The 19,566-nt window shown below is 42.5% G+C and overlaps 1 protein-coding gene and 1 pseudogene across 1 annotated transcript; both read left to right on the top strand.

Annotated features, from left to right (window-relative positions):
• The first annotated feature begins 332 nt into the window (after positions 1–332).
• LOC124005649 (cdc42 effector protein 2-like) lies at positions 333–8,949 on the top strand. The gene is made up of 2 exons (XM_046315088.1): positions 333–485; positions 6,896–8,949. Exon 2 carries the CDS (start codon positions 7,250–7,252, stop codon positions 8,111–8,113), a length of 864 nt encoding a protein of 287 aa, XP_046171044.1. The 5' UTR covers positions 333–485; positions 6,896–7,249; the 3' UTR covers positions 8,114–8,949.
• Positions 8,950–10,305: 1,356 nt separating this feature from the next.
• On the top strand, positions 10,306–18,220 carry LOC124004890 (annotated as a pseudogene).
• Positions 18,221–19,566: the final 1,346 nt, after the last annotated feature.

Raw genomic sequence — 19,566 nt, forward strand, 5'->3', positions numbered from 1 at the left:
AAAAATGCAATAAAAAATAATGTCCCCCCCACTCCTAAAACCAAAGTTGCGCCCCTGCTCAAAACTATTAGGCCTACGCTTAATTGGTTGACCCATATGCAGAATGTGCACATCAACTGTGTTTGTGCTTCACCGAACTTTAAAAACGGCTGTTTTATGCTTAGCCAAAGATTTAATAAGTCTGTGTGATGAATTTACTTTCAATTTGTTATTGAATAATCTGTTGCTGCTTGCTATTTAGCCTACAATACATTACCATGAGTTAATTGCGTCCAAGAGCGCGCCTCACAGGATCCCCTTTCACTTTCTTCATTCACAACCATCACGTCCCCTCCCTTCTCTTGTGAGGCTCCTCGACTCCAGAAACAGTTCGCAGTAAGAGGTTTACCTGTTCTTATACTAACGAGAGAAGCTGACGCCTTAACGGTGGACTATAGACAGCTCCGTGATTATTCCTTGTGGAAATATAGCTATTCATGTACAAGGTAGGCAAGTATTATTTACTTCTGTTAGACTATTATTACGAAATGAAAACAGTTACTTTCCAAGTCTTTTTGTCACTTGTCCGTCCTGTGTCCGAATATCTCTCACCTAAATTATAATAATACATCGGTTCTATTTCACCAGCCTGCATGCTTTGCAAATTAGAAAACAGTTTATACCGCTGTTTTTATTATTACTAATACCAAAATCAAAATGTGTTGAAATGACTTATTCACATGAGATGAGCAGCTTAAATGTGCGTAAATTGGCAACATGGATACAATTCGAAAAATTCGGAACCACGTTCTGCATCTGATTATGAGGGATCTAATATTTTAAGAAGATTAAAAGCTTATGTATAACAGGGTTTTCCACTAACAAAAGTGTCCAGTGTGAGCCACGCGACCCTCACAAAATGAGTCGGTGAGAAGGCCACTTTAAAGTCAGCTGTTTGCTATAAACGTGTTCGTACTTTTGTTTGGGTATATTCCTTATAATCATTTAATCATGTAGCCTACATCATCCCATTATTTACAGCCTTGTATAGTATCCATCTGGTATACCCTAATCAATGGCCTCTTGAATAAACTTGAACGGATACTCCTTCAAGCGTGTGTCCTATATGCCTACGAACGTAAACCGTTTGTGGGCTTATGCATTGCACTCTTGGAAAAGAATCGCGTTTAAAATAGCCGAGTTGTGTGTGGGGATTAGCAGGTATACAGTGGTAGCCTACCAAATAGTTAACTGGGGGATGTCCGGGAATTGGATGATCTCAGAGCCTAAATATTACATAAGGCTTGTGTCCGTACAACCCACCCACTGGACACAGACGTCAATTCAACGTCTATTCCACGTTGGTTCAACATAATTTCAATGACGTGGAAACAACGTTAATTCAACCAGTGGGCAGGAACAAATGGGTCTGAGTGACACTGTTACTCAAGGTCACAAGAACCTGGGACCTTAATCACGACAATAAATCAGAGCCTGTCTCGCCTTAAGCACATTAACATATGCTAACCATGTGTACGTGACCAATAGGATTTGATTTGCAATCTAATTTCAAACCCAGAAATCTGTTTTCCACAAACCAGATGACAAATTACATTGGCCATACATTTAGATGCTTAGGCATTACCTCATCAACATTGAACGGATTGAATTCGCTGCTGCCATGAGTAAATTATACGGTTTAGGTAGGCTACAGAATATACACAGCAATATTCACAACATAGATGAATGATGTTAAAATTGTCAGGGAATACATTTGCGCAATAGCCTGAGTATTCCCTTTTCCCAAAACGTCTGGATAATGTCTTACGCCCACTGCAAAATACACTATTACCATTATTTAATAGATTGGGCATTGGGTTATTTTGTTGGTCTGGTTATATTGCAAAAACACATTGGTCACCAGAAGAGAGAAAAACTAAGCAAAAGGTCAACCACATTATGTATGACTCAAAAGGCATTCTGTTTAGGGGAACTACGTGCCATTAGGATGGCCGAATTTCAGGACAAGGAATGATTCACAATTTCTTAATAGCTATTTTCCTTGTTCGACTAGAGATGTAACAAGGAGTGCGGAACTGGCGGTATAATGGTATAACCTTCTGATACACAACGCAAATTGAGACCATATGTGGCGGAAAGAAACTACAAACAGATGTTTGACTTGAATAACTATGTTACATATATAGTATAATATAAAAGTATATATATTTTAAAGGCCCATTGCAATCAGAAACGTGATTTTCCTGTGTTTTATATATATTTCCACACTATGAGTTTGGAAATACACTTAGAAATTGTGAAAAGGATGATAATGCCATTTTAGTGTAATAGCTGTTTGAAAAGATAACGTGACATTTCACGTTTGGCTTGTGTCTGTACAACCCACCCACTGGACACAGACAATAAATCACGACCACTCACTCCCCCCTTTGCTGCACCAGGTGTAAATTAGTTAATTGACCAATAAGAAATTGAGTTCCAAACCTCTTTGCCAATTACAGCTAGTTTTCAGTTTCCCCCTCTCCACTCAGCCCACTCCCCAAATTCTTGCTTGGGAAATAGCTCGTTGCTAAGAAGCTATTTCTGTTTATTTTTTTACCATTTTAATTGAACACAATCACTGTAATATACTTCATTGTTACCCAGAAATTATTTGATATTGATTTTTTTTTAAATGGCTGCATTCAACCTTTAAATATCACCATTAATATTTGAATTAACAAGCTATATTTAGGAATATCTGTCACTTCACAGTTGTGATGAGTAAATCAACATTTTTGTCAGTATTCATCCAACTGTCTTATCAGGAGTGTGTGTGTGTGTGTGTGTGTGTGTGTGTGTGTGTGTGTGTGTGTGTGTGTGTGTGTGTGTGTGTGTGTGTGTGTGTGTGTGTGTGTGTGTGTGTGTGTGTGTGTGTGTGTGTGTGTGTGTGTGTGTGTGTGTGTGTGTGTGTGTGACTGTATGTGTTTGTGAGTGTGTGTTTGATAAAATCTCCTCTGTGATGGAATTAGGGTAAGTCTGTCACCATAAATAAGTGAGGAACAGGGCCTGAATAAAAACCCTAGGGCTCCTGAGTGGTGCAGCGGTCTGAGGCACTGCATCTCAGTGCAAGAGGAGTCACTTCAGTCCCTGGTTCAAATTCAGGCTGAATCACATCCGGTTGTGATTGCGAGTCCCGTAGAGCGGTGCACAATTTGGCCGGGGTAGGCTGGCATTGTAAATAAGCATTTGTCCTTAACTGACTTACCTAGTTAAATAAAGAGTGGAGCAGGACATCATTGTCATGCAGCGCAAGGACTGTCAGAATGCATGGGCCAGCCCAGCACTTTATCCCTATTGTGTTTGACAACCGGCATGTTTATAGATTCACTTCCCTGAATACAATCTGACAGACACATAATATAGAGATATAAGGGTGAAATATTGTTTACTTCCAACTCAAGAAGGAGAATTCAATCTCTCTGTCTCAGAGAATAGTGGGCTGTTTGTATCTTATCTGATGGTGTGTTGCAGAAATGGTATAGTACTTTCACGATCAGCCCCCATCTGATTTCTCTACACAATGACACAATACCTTGTCACTATGTGGCCAATGACTCTGCAGTCAATTAACACTGTGAAAATCATCACCAACAAGTCGCAACACCACTCCTCTTACAAAGATCTCAAGCAGCTTTATATGTGAAGCTAGCGTGTTAAAATTCACATGATGGTTAGAGATGCCAGGAGTCGATTGGCTGCAGTAGAAAATGTGTAACATTTCAACACATATCATGTGAGACAATAGTACTATAACTCATACAGGATATGATTCATACACAAATCCCCTCAATTCTTATTAGACATTCACATTGTTTTAACTTTTAAACACGTGACTCCTGATGAAGAAGGTTTTCAGAAGGCGTAAAGTCCTAGGATTGGTGGGGATTCCATTAACTGAGATAATTAACGATAATGTCATCAGCTGAATGCAGTAAGCAGTATCATCAGTGAGTCAGCTTAGAGCACAGCCACAAACTTCACTAAATGACCAAAAGTATGTAGACACCTGCTCGTCGAACATCTCATTCCAAAATCATGGGTATTAATATGGAGTTGATCCCCCCCTTTGCTGCTATAACAGACCCACTCTTCTGGGAAGGATTTCCATTAGATGTAGGAACATTGCTGTGGGACTTGCTTCCATTCAGCCACAAGAGCATTAGTGTAGTCGGACACTGACATTGGGAGGTTAGGCCCTGGCTCGCAGTCGGCGTTCCAATTCATCCCAAAGGTATTCGATGGGGTTGAGGTCAGGGCTCTGTGCAGGCCAGTTAAGTTATTCCACACCGATCTCAACAAACCCTTTCTGTATGGACCTCGCGTTGTGCACAAGGGCATTGTCATGCTGAAACAGGAAAGGACTTTCCCCAAACTGTTGCCATAGTTGGAAGCACAGAATCATCTAAAAGGTCATTGTATACTGTAGCATTAGGATTTCCCTTCACTGTAACTAAGGGCCCTAGCCTGAAATATGATAAACAGTCCCCGACCATTATTCCTTCTCCACCAAACTTTACAGTAGTATTTCCTGGCATCGGCCAAACCCAGATTCGTCCGTCGGACTGCCAGATGGTGAAGCTTGATTCATCACTCCAGAGAACGTGTTTGCACTGCTTCAGAGTCCAATTACGGCGAGCTTTACACCAGGGCATTACACATTGTGATCTTAGGCTTGTGTGCGGCTGCTCTGACATGGAAACCCATTTCATGAAGCTCCCGACGAACAGTTCAGCACTCGGCAGCCCAGTTCTGTGAGCTTGTGTGGCCTACCACATCGCGGCTGAGCCGTTGTTGCTCATAGACGTTTCCACTTCACAATAACAGCAATTACAGTTGACATGGACAGCTCGAGCAGAGCAGAAATTTGACTGACTTGTTGGAAACGTGGCATCCTATGACGGTTCCACGTTGAAAGTCACTGAGCTCTTTGGTAACGAATGTTTGTCTATGGAGATTGCATGCCTGTGTGCTCTATTTTATACACCTGTAAGCAAATGGTGTGGCTATAATAGGCGCAACCATTATAGCCACACCATTTACTTTTGTATCTACAGAGCATTCGGAAAATATTCAGACCCCTTGACTTTTTCCACATTTTGTTACAGCCTTATTCTGAAATTGATTAAATAAAACAATTTCCTCAGAAGTCTATGCACAATACCCCATAATGACAAAGTGAAAACAGGTTTTAGGAAATTTGAACAAATGTATTATAAACAAAAAAACAGAAATACCTTATTTATGTAAGTATTCAGACCCTTTGCTATGAGACTCGAAATTGAGCCCAGGTGCATCCTGTTAACTTGATCATCCTTGAGATGTTTCTAAAACTTGATTGGTGTCCACCTGTGGTCAATTCTATTGATTGGACATGATTTGGTAAAGCACACACCTGTCTATAAAGGTCCCACAGTTGACAGTGCATGTCAGGGCAAAAACCAAAGGCATGAGGTTTAAGGAATTGTCCATAGAGCGCTGAGACAGGATATTAAAAATGTATTTATCCTTTATTTAACTAGGCAAGTCAGTTAATAACAAATTCTTATTTACAATGCCGGCCTACCCCGGATAACACTGGGCACCGCCCTATGGGACTCCAAATTACAGCCGGATGTGATGCAGCCTGGATTCAAACCAGGTACTGCAGTGATGCCTCTTGCATTGAGATGCAGTGTCTTAGACAACTGCGCCACTCAGGAGCCCCCAATTTCCTCAATTTTGTTGAGGCACAGATCTGGAGAAGGTAGCATTGAAGGTCCCCAAGAACACAGTGACCTCCATCATTCTTAAATGGAAGAAGTTTGGAACCACCAAGACTCGTCCTAGAGCTGGCCGCACAGCAAAACTGAGCAATCAGGGGAGAAGGGCCTTGGTCAGGGAGGAAACCAAGAATCCGATGTTCACTCTGACAGGGCTCTAGGGATCCTGTGTGGAGATGGGAGAACCTTCCAGAAGAGACCTGAAAATAGCTGTGCAGCAATGCTCCCAATCCAACCTGACAGAGCTTGAGAGGATCTGCAGAGAATAATGGGAGAAACTCCCCAAATACAGGTGTGCCAAGCTTGTAGCGTCATACTCAAGGCTGTAATCGCTGCCAAAGGTGCTTCAACAAAGTAGAGTAAAGGGTTTGAATACTTTAGGTAAATGTGATATCTGTTCATTTAATTTTTATAAATTAGCAAAAATGTCTAGAATTTTTTTTCACTTTGTCATTATGGGGTATTGTGTGTAGATTGATGAGGAAAAAAACAATTTAATACATTTTAGAATATGGCTGTAACGTAACAAAATGTGGAAATAAGGATGCTATGCAAAAGCCAACAGATCATTATGATCGTGATTTTTTTATGTTTGTTATCCAAATGGACTTTGAAGAAAAAGTCTACAGTTAACGTGCATTTAAATGTGTATGTAAATGTAAAGTGTTAGTTTTGTATGATAATATCTCTTGCTCCCTCAGTATGTACACAGCTGTATAATACGCAATGTTTTTCTCAGCAACGGAACCACAAAGAGGCCCTGATAACAGGTTACCACACAGGGAGACGCACACAAAATCTTTTGAACAAACAACTTCCTTGGCAAATTGTGTTTCCACAAAAGTCTAGCAAGTCTTTGGAATGTGCAATGATTTCCTGAGGGTGTATGATTTAATGTGTGATTCACTGCAAAACCCCACACAAACCTCAAATCAGCACACATCATCTGCCATGTTAAACTAAAGGCATTTTGTGTGTTTTCAGCCAGTCCCCCTCAGCAAACACAGATTCTTGAAGTGTTTCCCCTTATATTTTCTGTCCTCTGGCTCCAAGGGTGTAAATCTTTCTCTGTCTTTCTCTCTGTGTCTCCACAGACCTCCAAGCCTAGCGTTTTGATGCCACATTCCCAAAGCAACTGAGCCTCGTCAGAGAATCGGCAGACATAAAGGCAGACAAAGGATTCTTCATCTTCAGAGAGGCCAAATGATAAGGAAGAAGGGAGGCTTTGAAGCTGGAACACCCACCACCCTTACTGAATAATGGTGACTTTTTGAGAGTGTGTTGATCTCCGGTCAAGGCCTACATGCCACTGTGATCACCAGGAAGTGGACAAAGTAAGGACAAGGATAAACAATAAAAATCACTTTTGTCTGGCATATCATTAAAAGGAGGTGCAAATCTTATCACTGAGAGACGATCCCCTCACACACTGAATTCTGGGAAACAGAATGCCAGCCAAGACGCCCATGTACTTAAAGACTACCACACCAAAGTGGGGGAAGAAGCTCAAGCTGCGAGACGTCTTGTCCAGCGACATGATTAGCCCCCCGCTAGGGGACATGCGCCATAGTGCCCATGTCGGGCCGGAGGGGGAGGGCGACATGTTCGGAGACGTGGGCTTTTTGCAGGGCAAGATGGACATGTTGCCCTCCCTGAACGGCTTACCACGGTCCCACAGTATGGAGAGGCATTTGGAAGAGGCCTACCCCATGAACGACAAAGGATCCAACCACTCTTGTAACAACCACCGCAACCCCTACCACCACTCCACCAGCATGCTGAAGAGCACCATCTCCATGCCTGTGTTCATCGCCCATGAGCAGGCCCCGCCCAAGCCACCTCGACTTCACCTGGAGGACTCAACCCCCCCGTCCCAGCAGCAACAGTACCAACCTCAGCCAAACAACCATAACCAAAACCAGCAGAACCATTACTCTATTTCTGTGTGTGACCAGGGTGTCGGCTGCTACATGGACCCCTGCCACAACCTTAGCTACTCTGCCTCCTTCAGGCACATGATTCCCTCCTCCGGCTCCTTCTCAGAGGTTTCCTCAGAGGACTCCATGTCAGAGAGCTGTGGCCCCCTGGACCCTCGGAGGGGGCTGAGCCTGGATTCAGACGCTGGTCTGAGCAATGAGGACCTGGGGAGCGAGCGGAGTGAGTCGCCCACCGTGTTCCCTAGGTTCTCTCCCGGCGTCTCCCGCTCAGAGTCCCTGATGGGCTTGGATCTGGACCTGGGGCCGTCCATCCTGGAGGACGTGCTGAGGATCATGGACAGCTACAAGAGCATTGATGACCGCTGTGAGTTGTGAGCAGAGGGAGGAAAGCGGCTTAGACACCGCTGTGCAGAGAGGTGTCTGGGACACTTTTATTGCCATCCTCCATATAGCCTAATGATGATTGGTCTGGTCCAACAAACAGACAGAGACAGAGGATAGTGCCTGGACTGACGGACACAAACGCTGGGACTGTGGGACTATATAATATCCAGACTGGATACACAGCAGCTTCAGAACCAACCATTTGTCTTTTGATATTCAGATTCACAATGGTGGAGAGACAATCATTTCTCCCACCCAAATGCTGTCTACATTTTCGCAGACTATCATTTTACATGTTTTTCAGCATTTCAATATTTTTAGGGTACATAAATCATACTTCACTAACTCCCTAAGTAAGCTCTGTGGTTTTCTGATTGGATGAAACGTAGTTGCCTCAAAATACAATTCATGTGCTTTTGATATTCTTACAGGCACACATTTTTTAAAATTCTGTGTGTACCTCTGTGAGGAATTTGACTGTTTTATGTCAGTACAACACTGTCAAGAATGGAGTATTCTATGTATTAGGTTGCCATCTAGTGGCAGATGTAATGACATCCAAAATGCAACCGTTCTAGCAGGGCAAAAACTGAGGTCAAAATGTTTTTTTGTGTGCATTAGAATCAAAGTATGAGAAATGTGCAGCTTCTTCAAAATCCTTTAAATATAGTGGGATAACCAGAGAAAGTTCATATTTTGTAACAGCGGTGCAATTTCTGGAATTGCATCAAATCCCTCAGTATTTTATTATATTGTGTTGATATATTAGTGTATTTCAAATTGTTATGTACTGTATATTACTGTAATGTATTAAATCAATATGTACATTAGATGCTGTACCATCCCTTTTTTTATATATAGTACCAGTCAAAATGTACTAATTCAAGTGTTTTTCTTTATCTTTACTATTTTCTACATAGTAAAATAATCGGGAAGACATCAAACTATGAAATAACACATATGGAATCATGTAGTAACCAAAATCAAATCAAAATATATTTTATATTCTTCAAAGTAACCACCCTTGGCCTTGATGACAGCTTTGCACACTCTTGGCATTCTCTCAACCAGATTCATGAGGTAGTCACCTGGAATGCATTTAAATTATTTGATTTGGCAAGTCAGTTAAGAACAAATTCCTATTTACAATGATGGCCTACTCCAGCCAACACTGGGCCAATTATGCACCATCCTATAGGACTCCCTGTCACGGCCACTTGTAATACCTTCTGGAATTGAACCAGGGTCTGTAGTGACACCTCTAGTACAATTTTTGGACAAGGTACAGTATGTTTTCAAACTGTAAAGTTTACGTGAATGTTGATTATCTCCAGGGATACAAAGGCCTGAAATATATGTAGATATCTTTGTTAGAAATAATACCATATTTCCCTTGATGGAGTGATACTTAATGTATTTTTGTTTTTATCCCACTCTATATTACAACTTGTCAAATGAAAAACATAGTACAGTACCTTTACTACTATTATGACAATACCATCTGCTCATGTTGAATATAAATATAATATTCTGTTCAGGTAAATCTTTGTACTTCAGTACTTCAGTTTTCTTTTTGCTTGGTTTTATGAAGTTCTCTGAACCTCCCTGGCTGGCTGCATCGCATTAGTGGATACCCACACTGCTCTCAGGCAGGTCTGACGGTTTTGACAAGCAGAAGTATCGTAGCAGGTTAGGAAAATTACATTGGCAGGTTTAGGACAATTAAAACAAAGTTAGGAAAAGGGTTAGGGTTAGCTAAAATTATAAAATGATCCCCGACCCGAGGGGAAAATATCCAGCCACAACCACAATGCACAACCAATGCAATTCAGGTCAAAATTGAACTCGATATTTGACTAGTGAGGTCTGATTAAAGAAACGGTATGTATTTCCATTGAGGAACGCATAAAAACCCAATCAGAGAAGACCAAATGACAAGCTCACAATTCTGCAACCAATCAGAGAAGCAAAGGGCCTTTGTGTAGAAGTGTAGAAGTGTAGATGGAGAATGTGTGAATAAATCTAACGTGTGGGACATAGCTAGCTAATTGAAGGGTTTTGTTTAGCCAGTAAGTTAACTAGGCGTTTATTTAAAAAATATTACTAGGCGTTTATTGAAAAAAATTAAAAAGTGCCTGACCCAAAGAAGCTGCTTGCTCATCGCTGCAAAAAATCCTACCGAAATGAAGTGAGTGCTCGTGGCAGAGATATTATCAGACAGGACAAAGTTAGCTAGCTAGCGCACGTAACGTTAGCTAGTAAACGTTACTAAGTCCGCTCTTTGCTAACATAGCTTGCAGTTGGCTATCATACGCTAGCTAGCTGGTTAAACTGTAAACATTGCACCATGCAATGTCTGTTGGAACCAATTTAGCCACAGATGGATATGGGCGTCAGCTAGGTAGTTATAGGTTTCTTTGATTTAGCTAATGGTACGTGCTGTCATAGCTGTGTTTTGCTAGTGAACGTTACCTGGCTAAAAGGCCCTTACTATTTCACTTAATAAATTGTAATACCTTTTATTCTAGGCTCAACATCGAAGGGTTGTTAGTCTAGTTTCTTTATGACTACATTTACCCAGAGCAATATTCCAACATGTTGGAACTCAAGACGACCCTGGATGCCAAGGTAACTGGAGAGACCCAGCAACATGCCAGTTGTTGTAACTCTATCCTAATATTATGGCCATATGCATGATGGTAACACATTGCTTATCCAAAGGGACATGGTGTTCTGGAGATGCCATCGGGAACTGAGAAGAGAGATGGTTTTCCGTCATTGATTGTTGCATATCAGCGGGTGAGTCAAGATATGTCAGTTTCTCCGTCAGGACTCAATTGGACCATTTTGACAGTACACTTAAACAGTGGTCTCTCTTTGACAGGAGTATCCGCTTGAAGTCACAAAGCTGATCTACTGTTCCTGAGATAGAGAAGGTGATTTCTCCTACACCTTCGTGTGTGCTCCCCAGTCCTTGAAGAACATATGTTTCTCAGCCCCTTCTCTGATGCCATGTTGCTCCCTTCTCCATCAGGTGGTTGAGGAAGCTTCCAGAGTTCTATTCTAAGGAGACGGGAGAGAAGAACAACTCCTCTCGAAAAAACCTGTGTTCACCCCGAGGTAGGAGTGCCAATAGCACATTTATAGACCTCAATCAATGGAGGTCTGTGGGCTTAACAATCCCAATCCTTGAAACATACAGTATACTGACTGGTGTCTGCCTGTTTGTCATTGCTTTTTCCACGTTGGAGGGTATATCCGTGGACTGTTCTGTTGGGGAAGGAGTCGTTTGCATCACCGAGCGGTGCCCATGAAATAATTAAATCCAATATTAGATGCTACTACTATCACCCCTCCAAATCAAACATGGATTCCATTAGGGATGTGAACGTTTAAACAAAGTTGGAATCCTTAACATTAAGAAGAACAAACCAAAATTTCCCCCCACATAATTAAAATCACAGTGCAGTTATCACAAAACATTATTTATTTTGTGGTATAGCCTAACAAGATTTATATGGCTATAAAGACCTGGGCAAGGTTGTGTAATTTAAATAAAACCAGAGAGGAAGAGACTAACTTTAGGCTACTTTGGTGAATTTGCGAGGCATGCAAGACAAGACATTGCAAGATGCAGATTACCAAGACATATGCTCACGGCCCCTCCTGTCTTTCTCTCGTGCTGGCCTGCCTGCTCTTTCTCTTTGCTAATGACCCGTGTGTGTGTGTGTGTGTGTGTGTGTGTGTGTGTGTGTGTGTGTGTGTGTTCAGTCTGTTGCGTGTAGAATATCGTAGTTTAAGCTATTTATGGGACCAATGTCGCTGGGATACAGGGGGTATCTTGAGGCCAGTCTTGCCAGCACGGGGTAGGCTACTCTTCGTTTATGAGTGGGTGGGTGTGTTTTTGTCTCATAATATGAAATGACAGTAGGCTTCCAGTATAGCCTGTATCGATGGCCCTTTTCAGATATAATGGTTAGTGGCCCTTTTCAGATATAATGGTTAGTGGCCCATTAGAAGCACCTCTGCTACGACATGTTTGTTTGTCTGTTAGGGTAGGCTACACTACAGCTTTTTAAAAGCTGACACAAAACCTTCTTTGGAGACATGAATGACATTTTATTTGTCTGTAAAGTAATGCCGCTTTTGAAGCGGGACTGACTTCCATCAGTATGTGACCAGAACAGTCAATCCTAGCCTGCCTGCTGCCCACCCGTAGATCATTCTTTCCTAAAGAAATTGTACTTTAAAGTTAATTAAATATTGCAACTTACCTAGACATTTAGTTGAAAGAAAGCACATCTATTCACCCTACCATAAATGGCAATGTTTATTTGAAAAGGTACAGACGCTTTTGAAAAGTGATCAGTTATCGACATGTTACTGTACTGCGTTCTGTCTGTAAAGGGTCACGGTAGACAACTTTATTGCCCGGCCCTAGCAGTCAGTACACTGCCGACATTATAACTTCACGATGACACCCACTAACCATGGTCCTGTAACACTCTTCAAACACATTTGTGTGTGGTCAAAATAGCAAATATTTTTGTTGTCCATGTCATGGTCCAAATTGCATGATTCTTTGTGTTCAGGTGAGCTCGTTACGCTTTGGGAAGGAGATGGATGGGAAATGTCACAGCCTGACAGCGTCATACATCTGCGCCCAACGGTGATCTGGAGACTTCCATGCCACTATCTGTCTGACTGACTATCTGCTTTAGGAGTTTGAAGCTATGGGAAAGCAGGTGCCCCTCCCAGCTGGAGTCTAAAACCTGGACGATATGAAGGACTTTGGGCAGAGGAAAGGTTGGTGCCCCTACTACCTAGCACGATATTCGGTAAGAATAGCCCTTTGTCATGGCTTCTGATGTTTTTCTTTTACAATTGTTTTTGTAGCATGTTATATTTGACAGCATTACTAATGACGGTACAGTATGAAGATGGGCAGAAACTGATTCTCCAATAGAAATCTCCGATCACCCTTTTAGGCAATATACTTTCGATATAAAGTTGTTTTTGACAAAAATGAAAATGTGTCAGTTTACTTTCACAAAGTTGGAGTAATAACATTTAACTACTTAAGACACTTGCTCGGATCTAGGTTGTGCCTTTTACATTTTGAGAAAATTAACAAGTAACAACTTTTCACTTCTCTCATTGACTTCTCAAACCCTGGCCTGGTCTGCTTGGTCTGTTTCGCAACCGTTCCCGGAATTCTTGCTATGTTGCGCCTCTGGGTTTAGAAACTCTCTGGCATTACTGTATGAAGGAGATGGACAAGTGAGAATGTTTTTCCTTCCTTAACACATACAGATCCTCCATGCCAACATCATAGTTTACAGTTACCACTACCTCCTGGACCCAAAGATTGCAGACCTCGTCTCAAAGGAGCTCCAATAAATCAGTGGTTGTTTTTGACGAAGCACTTAACATCGGTAAGGACATACACCTGTTTCTTTCCCATTTCTGTAAGTAACCCACTGTTTCAAGCCTCCACAAGCTGATATTCCATCCTCTTCCTCAGACAACGTGTCATCGACTCCATGAGTGTCAACATCACCAGGAGGACTCTGGACCGCAGTCAGGCCAACGTGGAGACCCTACAGAATACCATTCTCAAGTAAGGTCATCCGCTCAGGGGTCTAGTGGAGAGCAGCACTAGATGCACTAACATTTTCTGTGTACAAAGGAGAATGTACAAGGAGTCTAATAAGACCGACTCAACCAGTTTGTTGTTCTTGCCCCAGGAGTGAAGAGTCTTGTGACGTCATCTTAACCGCTTGTCCTCTGCTGTAGGATAAAGGAGACAGATGCAGCCAAACTGAAAGAGGAATATAGACAATTGGTGGGGGGGGCTGAAAGAGGCCAACGTTGCCAGGGAGACTGACATCTACATGTCCAATCCCGTGTTGCCAGATGAGATCCTTCAAGGTTAGCCCCCTGGAGTCCAGTCAAACAACCCAGTTATTGAATATTTGTTCATATTTGTATCGATTTATGCTCAAACAGGGTTTCATGCATCCATCTTTTCCTTTCTATAACCTGTCCTCCCACCCCCGCACTGTCTTTTTTTACGTCTTTCCCCCCCTCCGCCTCCAGAGGCTGTGCCTGGCAGCATCCGCACGGCAGAGCACTTTGTGGGCTTCATGAAGCGTTTCCTGGAGTACCTGAAGTCCAGGCTGAGGATTCACCATGTAATGCAGGAGAGCGCTCCCCAGTTCCTCAAAGACATCTTCGAGAAGGTTTGCATTGACCGCAAGCCTCTCACGTGACTTCTACAGTACTTTTGTGTTAGCTTTGTATAGCCTGGTGCCCTTGGTTTGTGGAGATTTCCACTTTAGGACCATGGAGATTTCTATTTTAGGACCAATGGAATGGCCAAACTCCATCCACCAGGGAATGCAGAAGGAATGCTCCTAGACTTAAGACTTCATCGTGGATTATGTCTCTTGGGAACATCGAAATAAATCACTCCTTATATTACATATCTATTTGTTTCTCTAGATTCTGTGCCGAGAGGTTGCGTTCGTTGCTGAGGACTTTCGAGAGCTGACATCGCAGACTTCTCAGCCATCACCCTCATCTCCAACTTTGCCACTCTGGTCAGCACTTACAGCAAAGGTACTGAATCTCCCTAGGCTGACTGTGTCTATGTTACCTCTACACGGCTACAGCTCTGTGGTTATTTACTTTCTTTGTCCGTTCCTTGCCATCTTCCACCCTCAGGATTCACCATCATCATTTGAACCCTTTGAAGACCGAACCCCCACCATTGCTCACCCCGTTCTGCACTTCAGGTGCGGTTCATATTTTGTTTTGCCGGCAGAACGGTGTGTTATTGATGGATGAGATGTTGTACCACTGCAAGAGCCAAGGGTGAAATAATCCATTAGGATGCAAGTGAATGACTCATGTATACACTCTGCTTAGATACTCATTTTGTCATTGGATAGTTTAAATGCAATCATAAGAATTGATTTGGCATTCATCTTATTTGGGATCTATTTGAAAGAAACGGGAACATATTATATGTTGCAAAAATCCATGTCCAGGCATTCATGTAGTTTCAGATATTAAACAGACTTATTTTATGGGCTAGTGCATTAAAAAAACACCGACGTGTGTCTGTTTACGCTTTTTTATCTGGGATCTACTTCTAACCCTGGCTCTGCTCTCCCTTCAGCTGTATGGATCCTTCCATTGCCATCAAGCCTGTGTTTGAGCGCTTCCAGTCTGTCATCATTACGTCTTGGGTAATCTCTCTCTCCTGTTCCTAGATTACCTGTGACCTAGCCACTAATCAGTGATTATAAGCCACCTGCTGATGGTCTCATCTGCCCAAGATGTGGCCACTCACATTCCAATGCAGTCAGGCTCGGGTGCTATTTGTAAACTTAGTGCTGTATCTTGTCTATGTAGATGTGTTAATGAGGGACACATGCATTTTCTTTGTTTCTCAGTACTTTATCAATTTTTTACCACCATTACGAATGACAGAGTTCATACGATGCAAACAAATGTAAAGAAGTACAATAGTTATATTATTTTGCCTGTAGGTGTCTTCAGCAGTCAGTTCAGGAGTATAATCATCACCTCACGCCATTGATCCGCACACTAGATCCCTTGGCTGTGTGTTGGCTCTGCTATCCTACCCTGTGGATGTCTACTTCTGATCATGTTTCTACCCACAGACCCTTTCACCGTTGGACATTTACCCCCGAATCCTGGACTTCCGGCCTGTTACCACGGCATCCTTCACCATGACGCTGGCACGCACCTGCCTTTGCCCTCTTGTGAGTAACCGCAGAAACAGTCTACGTGATATGATCGGAGTGGTTAATTCAAGCTATGCTGAGCTTCAGAAAGCATGTAAGGGGGTGACACTGAGCTCTTCCTCTTTCAGGTGGTGGGGAGGGGGAACGAGCAGGTGGCCATGACCTCCAAGTTTGAGACACATTAAGATTTTGGTTAGTGATTGTTATCCAGCAACTACGCACAGCCATAGAGGAGTGGGACAACATTCCACAGGCCACAATCAACAGCCTGATGAACTCTATGCGAAGGAGATTTGCCTCATGCAGCACGACACATGGTCACACCAGATACTGACAGGTTTTCTGACCCACGCCACTACCTTTTTTTGGTGGGGGGGGGGGGGTGTGTCTGTGACCAACCAATTATCTGTATTCCTAGTCATGTGAAATCCATAGATTAGGGCCCAATGAATTTATTTAATTGTTGCATGTTGCGTTTTATACTTTTGTTCAGTATACAGAATGTTAGCATTTTATTGGCAGCAGCTAGAATTGTGCCCAATGTGTATATTGGTGATAGATTCTGGAGTTGGAGAAATGTAATTTTTTTTGAAGGGTAGTAATCTGAAAATTGAGTAAACGTTGTCCGATTGTCCTATCCCGGTGTGTCTCTGTCTGTAGGGCATCTTGGAGAACGTCCAGAGGAACAAGCTGATCTTCATTGAGACCCCAGACGCAGCAGAGACCAGCATGGCTTTGGAGAAATTACCAGGAGGTCAGGAGACCCTTTCTTTGATTGTCTTAGACTCAACGACAGAAGACAACCTGTGACCTCTTATCTGTTGTGCCTGAGGGAATCGACTTTGGTGAGTGTTTTTAGCTCCTGTAGCAGTTGTATAGTCTCCTTCAGGCTAATTTGCAAAACAAAATGCCCGCCAAAGTTACAACACAGGTCATGTGCAGTTCATTGTAGTTATTTGACGAGATGAGTGATGTGAAACTGTCTCCCTCAGTCCACCATTTTGGCCGTGTGGTGATCATGTTCGGAGTGCCTTACGTTTACACACAGAGCCGGATCCTGAAGGTCAGTCCAACTCCTCTGTTCAGCATCCTTCCCTTGTTCTCCTCTTCTGCTTTAATCACTGTTTTGGTCTGTTCCTCTTATGTTCCGCGTATGTCCTCTTCATCCCTCTGTCTTGTCTTACACTTTACTTCCTTTAATCCTAATGGGCTGTTTGTCCAAAATAATGATCCTTCTCCTCCCTCTGTCTATCCCTACCAGGCTCGTCTGGAGTACCTGCGGGACCAGTTCCAGATTAGAGAGAATGACTTCCTAACGTTTGACGCCATGCGGCACGCAGCGCAGTGTGTGGGCCGCGCCATCAGGGGCAAGACAGACTACGGCTTGATCTTCGCAGACAAGGTGAGGACCTTTGGAACTTGGTGTGTCGAAGTTTGAGAGGAATTGTTGGACCATTTCTTACCACTGATCATTGATACAGACTCGACCCTGATCATTTTCTTTTGTCTACTTAAATAAATGTTTAATATATTTATAGTTCTGTGTTGGACCCCAGGAAGATTAGCTGACGTTATGGCGTCAGCTAATGGGGATCCTAATAAAAATTCTAAATTCCTTTTGTAAATAAAAAATATCCAAGTGGATTTCTGCGCTCACAGCAGGTTGTTCCATAATGCTGTTAGTGATCTAGTTCCTTCACATCAGTATTGAAGAGAATTGGAACAAAGCCTAAGATCCTTTTTTCTCTCGTGTTGCAGCGCTATGCCCGGGCTTGACAAGCGAGAGAAGCTGCCCCGGTGGATTCAGGAGCACCTCAACCTGACCATCGACGAGACGGTACAGCTGTCCAAACACTTCCTACGCCAGATGGCCCAGCCCTTCAGACAGGTACTGCTCAGTACAGGGACATGTTTAGCAGGTTTCCGAGGTTGTGGAAACAAATGTTATGGAGATGCCCGTCTGACATGTAGAATAAGAAATCACGTCAGATCTATTCATGACATCTCTACCTGCAACGTTCTTCAATGTTCACCAAGTGAACGTATCCCAGGTCTCCCCTTAACCCCTCTTTTCTCTGAATCCCCCCCCCCCCCCTCTCCCCCCCAGGAGGACCAGTTGGGCCTGTCTCTGCTTACACTGGAGCAGCTAGTCAGAGGACATGCTGCAGAAGATCGCCCACCAAGCCTAAGAGGAAATGTTATCACCCAGTCAAACCCACAAGGTCACTGTTTCAATCCTACTGTACATAGAAGTTTCTGTTCTTACAAAGTCTATATTTGCATGAGCCTGGAGGCTGAAAAATACATGTTTACAGTTTCTACCATGCGGTGGGCATGTTTTCTTTTTTCTAAATATTTGCAGATGTACATCATGAAACAGACAAGGCTAGCATGAACACAGTGGATTGAAGAGACTCAATATACTTTATTTGACATTTGTTTGCTATGGTTTCCAGATATTAAATACATTTGTCATTTTCAATAACATTGACAATCTGCAAAGAAAGCTCTCCGTAACAGCAAGAGTTCAACATGAGTAGGATTCTATTTCATCTGTACTGCTGAAGTTTAGCGTTACAGCGTGATTAAAATGTAAAGGCAATGTTCCCGTGTTGGCGAAAACTGCATTCATGGTAAACACTGCATATGTCGGCTCAATCTGAAACGCTTGATACATATTGAATAGAGCCCTTATTGTGCTTTTGTCAGTTTATCCCCCTTTCTAACATGCATTCTGTGTCCTTATCGGATTGTGCACTTTATTTGTATTTTTTTAGACCAGTGTAGACTATTAAAAGGGCATGGGAAAGATTAGAACCTGTGGCCTTCTGGTCCCTATCCCAGTTTCTAGTCCACTGCAGCAGCATGAGGGAGGGTGCCACATGTTTCATTACCACATTTATAAAGCTGTTCAGTCATTTAGAACGTCAAATGAGAAATGTGGTTAAGGTTGGAAAATAAGACTCATTGGGATTCGAACTGGCGACCTTGTCGCAATCTGCATTTAACGCCTTCAATCCATCTTAATGGGGGTTAACAATCTAGGTTTTCTACATGAGTCACTCCTCTACAGCTCTTTCAATGAACACGTGCCAATACCGCCACAGTGAATTAACAATCACTTTTTGTCCCTCCAAATTGCATATTTACTCTTGACTTGCTAACATCTTGAATAAGATGCATAGACCACATCAACAAAATCAAATCATTTTAAAACATGTTCCAGAAGGAATTTAAATTGGAGCCAGCTATACCCCAAAAATGTAAATGTATCCCAAACTGAGACAAATTTAAAAATAAGAGATTACATACAGGCACATACTGTAGTGCTTTTACTTTTGGGACATCAACATTGTTTTATTTAACTAGGCAAGTCAGTTAAGAACAAATTCTTATTTACAAACCCTAACAACGCCCTATCCAGGGACTGTAGTGACACCTCTAGCACTGAGATGCAGTGCCGTAGACTGTGCCACTTGGGAGCCCCTTATAAAAAGCATATCTGCTCATAATGAAATCGGCTAAACATAGTTCAAACATATTTCAGAATGCCAAGCCTTAGACGATTACTTAGCATTCTACAGCTGGACTGGGAAGTAGAGATTTTGCTGTAATATTGTGGACTAAGGAGAGTCCTTTACCATAACCTAATATGGAAGCCAACACACA

Source organism: Oncorhynchus gorbuscha, linkage group LG19 (genome assembly GCF_021184085.1).
Source record: "Oncorhynchus gorbuscha isolate QuinsamMale2020 ecotype Even-year linkage group LG19, OgorEven_v1.0, whole genome shotgun sequence".
Lineage (NCBI taxonomy): Eukaryota > Metazoa > Chordata > Actinopteri > Salmoniformes > Salmonidae > Oncorhynchus > Oncorhynchus gorbuscha.

Coding starts and splice junctions, on each gene's coding strand:
- LOC124005649 (XM_046315088.1), top strand. CDS start 7,250: ATGCCAGCCAAGACGCCCATGTACTTAAAGACTACCACACCAAAGTGG.